Here is a 6,301-nt window from a genome sequence, read left to right on the forward strand (position 1 = left end):
TAATTCTGTCTCTCAGAGTGGGAATGCACCTACAATGTGAATTTCAGACCCCTCCATGATTTCTAAGTGGGAGAACTTGCAAAATCGCAGGGTGTTCAAATACTTCTGTTCCTCACTGTATACAGAGAGAAATCTCTGGGTCAGTTACAGCTTCCCATTTATTGTCAATGAAAACTTAGGGCTGTCACTCAGTACACCTCACTGTGTGAGACAGGCACTGAAGGAGCCCTACGAGGCGACGGCCCAGAGCTGGGGAAAGATCTACTCTATGCAGCAAGACCCTGATGACAGAGATTTTGACCCAGACTCACAACTGTTATCATTGTCATTCATAGGACTGGTGTTATGCCACTTTATTAAGTTCTGACATTTCAGGCGAGGAAGTAATTTGTGGTCAGTCTATCCAAGTAATGTCAATTTAGAAATTTGCTTCAAAGTTTTAAAAGATGTTTGTAATCATTATCGGACCAAGCTCTATTAGCAGACAGCTACAACTCATTCAGAGCACAGTACTCTTTCAGTGAGGACACCTGTGTGTCCATTACAGCTGCGTTTCCACTGTTGGAACCTAATGAGCGGTACACCCCGTGCTTCCCTTAACGTCACCCAGCATAACCTGATGGGTTGACACGAATCGTCCTACTTTTCTTTTCCACTGTATTATGCGCTGGGGAAAACAAATGTAATCATGCTGAAAATGCAATCATTTCAACATGGTATTTTTACTGTGTCAGGAAGAGCAAAGACAACACCAGCCAATTCAAATAAAATTTGTCTTTTACAGTGCCCAACTTAATATGAGTCATTACTTATTAGACTTGCAGTTTATTTGTATTAATGTTTGATTATTTAAGAATATTCCGGGTACTTTTCCTCTACTGTCCACAGTGGATAATATCAGATTGCTAAGCCTGAAGTTGTTTATTGGCACCTGCTGAAAACAAAAAATACACAAATTTAATTTTACACTCTCTCTGACCTCATCCAGGTACTTCTCTCTGATGTTGTTCATCTCCCTCCTGTGCTCCTCCCTCAGTTGCTCCAGCTTCCTCTCGTGATCACGCTGCACTTCCTCGCGCACTTCTTGGAGCACATCATCCAACTAGACAGTATTAGTAATGGTCAGTTTACAAAAAAAAGTTATAATATGGTGAAAATGTACTTAAAAATTCAAGCCTTTGCTCAAATTCGGAAAGAAATGCACATTATGATCATGTAATTCTGTTTGTACAGAATTTATCTCGGTGGTAGGGGGTGGGGGGGTCTCTAACCTCTCGGTGGTACTCTGCCAGGTGTTGTTCAGGTCGTGGACTCATCATCAGATCCTTCCTCCTCTCCCTGCTTTTAACCTTTATACAGACAAGACAGTGCAAACACAGAGACGGACACATTTACACAGATCATTACGCTGTGAACCATGAACCATCACAATAGAACAAACACAAACTTGTGGTTGTTTCCAGCTTTATCTGGTGTTTAGACAAATTCTACAACTTAAACTCCAAATGGGTCAAAGTTCATAAAGTGTTATTATCTGTTATTACCCAATCCTCTGCCTCTGAGCTGCATCTAGTGGAGTCACTAGAACTTGTGTGACATTACATATATCCATCCACAAGAATGGCTTCTGAAAACAGAGATCCACTTTGCTTAACAATACCTTTCTAATGATTTTCTTTGCCTGTGTAGAGCACTCTGAAATGTCTTGCTTAATAACAATGACAATATTTGACTTTTGTAATTCACTGATCTTAGATTAAATTCTATGTTGCACTAACATATGTTTGTCAAGCTCCTAGTATTTGTGTTTAGCTTCAGCTTTGGTTTGTTTGGAAAGAGACACCCCTCATTACTCATGCACAAAAGTGATCTCAAAGCAGTCATGTCCTGTGAAAAAACAAGATGTAAGCACTGAAATGTTGATAGTGGTATAGAAGATGAATAGATGAATGAATGAATGAATGAATGAATGAATGAAATGTTGATTAAAAGGGGAAAAAATAAAAAATGAACTGGGCCCAGACAGGTCAACATCATCCTGAGTCACCTCCTGGTCCAGAGAGTTCAGTTTCTCCTCCCTCTCTCCCTGGAGTCTCTTTCTCTCCGCTCGCAGCTCCGCTTCAGATTCTGCCCTTAGACGTTTAATGTCCTGCCTCTTCTGGGCCTCTAGCCTGTCATGCTCCGCTGCTCGTTCTTCCTCTAAAGTGATCCGCAACCCCTTTAGCATGGCTGCACTCTCCTCCCTGGTCGCAGAACACACATGAGATACTAACATGGAAAAGTCTGTATTGCAGATTTAGCCCCACAATAAGAACCACTGCTCTAGTGTGCTTTTGTTGTATGTGTTAGTGTGTGTGTCTGACCTGAGCCTTTGTTGCTGCTTCTCTCTCTCCTTCTGTACAGACTCTCTGAGCTCCTCCAGGGTCCTCTCAGACTCTACATTCAGCCTGACCTCCTCCTCTTTCCTCTGGGACAGGATATGCTGCCGCAGAGCCCTGAGAAGGTGCCCATATGTGTGTATTTGTGGATTACAACATGGTTCTAACAGCAACTTTTAATAACTTAAGTAACTGCTACATAAACTGACACTATATCACTCTAATGTGATAAATAACACATAACAATAAAAGCAAGAGTGGGAAGTAAACGACAGTTTATACAGTTCTAGTTTGGGGAGAACCACAGTGTTATAGTCTACTCTCCATTTCTACCTCAGTCTTTCCTCCTTCTCTTCCTTCAGCTTCCTCTCCTCCTCCTCCTCTTTTCTCCTCAGCTCCTCCTGGAAGACACGCATCCTTTTCTCTTTCTCCCTTCTCATTCGCTCCCTCTCTTCTTCCACCTCCTGATCAGCCTTCCTCCTCTCCCTCTCCTTCTCCTCCTCCCTTTCTCTCAGACTCCTCTCTTCCGTCTCTGCACTCTTCCTCTCCTCCTCCTCTTCTTTCTTCCATTCTTTCGTCTCAATGTCTTCCCAGTTTCTCAGGCTCGACTCTTCATCCAGTGAGTTGTTTTTGTTTTGTAAGGGGAGTTCAGCATTTTCAAGCTGGGTGTTGGTGGTGCGGACCAGACGACCTCTGGCAGTTTCAGGCCTCTGTAGCTCCAGAGAAATGCCAAAACCTTTGGTTTTTGGTTGGAGCTTGACACCTTGCTCTGAGTGGGATGAGCTGGAAAGGGAGGCTGAAGGGCTGGACTGATGGAGGATGAGCCGGTCAACCTTATGGGCCAGAGGGTTGCCTTTGTCTTCAGACAGCATATGCCTAAAGAGTGAGAGAGAGAGGAGGTGTTTTAGTAGTTCCAAGATAAAGAACATGTTAAATATCCTAAGATTGTACACAACCTTTCAATGTTATTCTATCATTGTTAAAGCTGTGTACATTTAGTGCCTTTCTTTTGACACAGCAGCTACATGTTTCACCAAATATTAATTTAATAGTTGTAACTTCTACATAAGAAATATGTGCATTTGAAACAATAACAATATTTACAACAGATTTTTATTCAAAGCTGAGATCAATGTAAACAACAGGTAATCAAAAGCACTGCATCACAAATGCCTCTAAAATGTAACAGCAAAAACACAATTCAACACCTGATAAGGACAAACTGGTTCAAGAGATGAAAATAAGGCAACCTAGTCTGAGCAACTAGTTCTTTTTCAAGAACAATATGAAAACAACAAGAAACCTCTTAGCAGCCTCTGCCTTCTTTGTCTTTCTCCCCTGCTCCTCTTTGTATTTTGTTTCCTCTCTGTTCTTCTTCTCCAGTGGCCTGACTGCACCATTCAGCTTGTTGATGCCCAGACCCTTCTCTGACAGCTTTAGGATACAAAACCAGAGCCATTACAAAACAGGCTGAGAACAAACTTTTGAATGAATTAATGCTTGTGGATGGATATCATATTGGTTGACATACTGTAACTACCTTGACATCATCTATGGAGGATGACGCTTTGTCAGTGTTCTTACCGGCCTCAGACTCCTGCAACAACACACACACACACACACACACTCTGGGCCTCTAGCCTGTCATGCTCCTGTGAGGCGTTTTCTTTATATTGAATAGAGAGGATTAATAAAAGTATATTTCACAGTGTGAAATTTATTATGCATTAACGTATCAAAATTATCATGTGCACATGGATCTTCACTGTTTAGGAAAAACAGAAAAGACTAACTCCAACTTGGCGGTATACAATATTTGTATGAAAATGGTCAAAAACTGTTGGGGAGACGCTGTGGTTTAGACTTAACTCTCCCGTTATTGGTCCTTCAGTCCGTCCATCCTCCAGCGTCCTTTCTGCTCCAATCGTCGAGGACAGTGCCCTAGTAAGGGGAGGAATACCTATACTGTCTTAATTTCTACATAGACACTTACTTCTTCCTTTGTTTCCAACTAACTGCTCCATATTAGGCATTACTTTCCGGTTCATCAATTAAAACTGGTCTGCCTGTGTGTGTGTGCATGATGGTTCTATCTTTGAGGCTTTCTCCCCCTCAAACTTCCAGATCTAATCTCTGTTTAACTAACCTTGGAATCCCAGTGAACTATAACTCCCCTGGCCCATTAGCCAGGTGGTGATAATAAATTAACTGTGGACCCTCTTAGCCAGAGCTGTAAATCTAAGGAGATTCACTGATTTAGTGAACAAGACACTATAATGTTGAAGAGTGCTTTAGTGACTAATACAACAAATATTTGACCAGTGATTCAGTGAACACATAGGGTGATGTAAACATAACTGTGACATATGAGTATATAAACTTATGTGTGCCATAAAATAAAACCATTCATAAGTGCATAAAATAAAAATCACCCTAACAAATCCCTCCTTTTACACCTTTTAAGGTGTAAACCAATGTGACTTGATTATAAGCAAAACATTATAAAGGTATTTACTGGTGACTCAAACTCATGACAGTTCCAATTAAAACATAATTGCGAAAACATAGTGAAACTCATCCTCTGCATGAGCTGTGACTTTTGACCGTTACTGGGCCTATCTAGGCCATCAGCCGACATCTCTGGTCCCAGGCCATCACAGGGAAATCTAACAAAATCAACTCAACCACAATTAGAAATGTAATAAAAATATAAATGAAATTAGAAATGTAATAAAAATATAAATTAAATTAGAAATGTAATAAAAATATAAATGAAAATAAGTCTGAATATGAGGGTTCTTTGCCTCATGCTCCATCACACACAACTATCATTGTTAAAGCTGTGTACATTTAGTGCCTTTCTTTTGACACAGCAGCTACATGTTTCACCAAATATTAATTTAATAGTTGTAACTTCTACATAAGAAATATGTGCATTTGAAACAATAACAATATTTACAACAGATTTTTATTCAAAGCTGAGATCAATGTAAACAACAGGTAATCAAAAGCACTGCATCACAAATGCCTCTAAAATGTAACAGCAAAAACACAATTCAACACCTGATAAGGACAAACTGGTTCAAGAGATGAAAATAAGGCAACCTAGTCTGAGCAACTAGTTCTTTTTCAAGAACAATATGAAAACAACAAGAAACCTCTTAGCAGCCTCTGCCTTCTTTGTCTTTCTCCCCTGCTCCTCTTTGTATTTTGTTTCCTCTCTGTTCTTCTTCTCCAGTGGCCTGACTGCACCATTCAGCTTGTTGATGCCCAGACCCTTCTCTGACAGCTTTAGGATACAAAACCAGAGCCATTACAAAACAGGCTGAGAACAAACTTTTGAATGAATTAATGCTTGTGGATGGATATCATATTGGTTGACATACTGTAACTACCTTGACATCATCTATGGAGGATGACGCTTTGTCAGTGTTCTTACCGGCCTCAGACTCCTGCAACAACACACACACACACACACACACACACACACAGAATACACTCAGTGGCAAGGTAACTGTTCTGAATGCACAAAACAAAACTGCAATGAACATTGAAGCATGCTGACACAGAAACACACACTGCACAGGGCTGAAGCAGAGTGTATAGTACATGCAAACATAGCCAATGCTGGTGAGCTGGTACGCATACTCTAAAATCAAACAGTCAAACAGAAAGACTCAGAGCAATGGTGGGAGAACAGAGTCCTGTACCTGGTCAAAACAGATAGACTATCAAATGCCTACACTGTCAATGGGCAGAGGGATCAGAACCTTTCCAATCCAGTCCTCAAGGCCTCAAAAGGATTGGCCTTTCACCAATTTGTATTCAGTGTGTGTGTGTGTGATGAAATCCAAGCTGGGAATCCCAGAGGCTGAGTCAGCCTCTAAGACAGTGGAATTGTATCTGGGATTTGCATGTACCCA

The 6,301-nt window shown here is 40.9% G+C and overlaps 1 protein-coding gene across 1 annotated transcript in view; it reads right to left on the reverse strand.

The window, feature by feature from the left end:
• Positions 1-6,301, reverse strand: part of LOC109951540 (centrosomal protein of 164 kDa) — a 27,359-nt gene that overhangs the window by 1,485 nt on the left and 19,573 nt on the right. The window contains exons 11-17 of the mRNA XM_020586111.1: positions 5,774-5,830; positions 5,537-5,667; positions 2,712-3,254; positions 2,364-2,495; positions 2,048-2,243; positions 1,272-1,349; positions 980-1,102 (exon numbers count right to left, since the gene is read on the reverse strand). Of these exons, the coding sequence (XP_020441767.1) occupies positions 980-1,102; positions 1,272-1,349; positions 2,048-2,243; positions 2,364-2,495; positions 2,712-3,254; positions 5,537-5,667; positions 5,774-5,830 (1,260 nt within the window). The remainder of the gene's footprint in view (positions 1-979; positions 1,103-1,271; positions 1,350-2,047; positions 2,244-2,363; positions 2,496-2,711; positions 3,255-5,536; positions 5,668-5,773; positions 5,831-6,301) is intronic.

This window comes from Monopterus albus, unplaced genomic scaffold (genome assembly GCF_001952655.1).
Source record: "Monopterus albus unplaced genomic scaffold, M_albus_1.0 scaffold8.1, whole genome shotgun sequence".
NCBI classification, from domain to species: domain Eukaryota; kingdom Metazoa; phylum Chordata; class Actinopteri; order Synbranchiformes; family Synbranchidae; genus Monopterus; species Monopterus albus.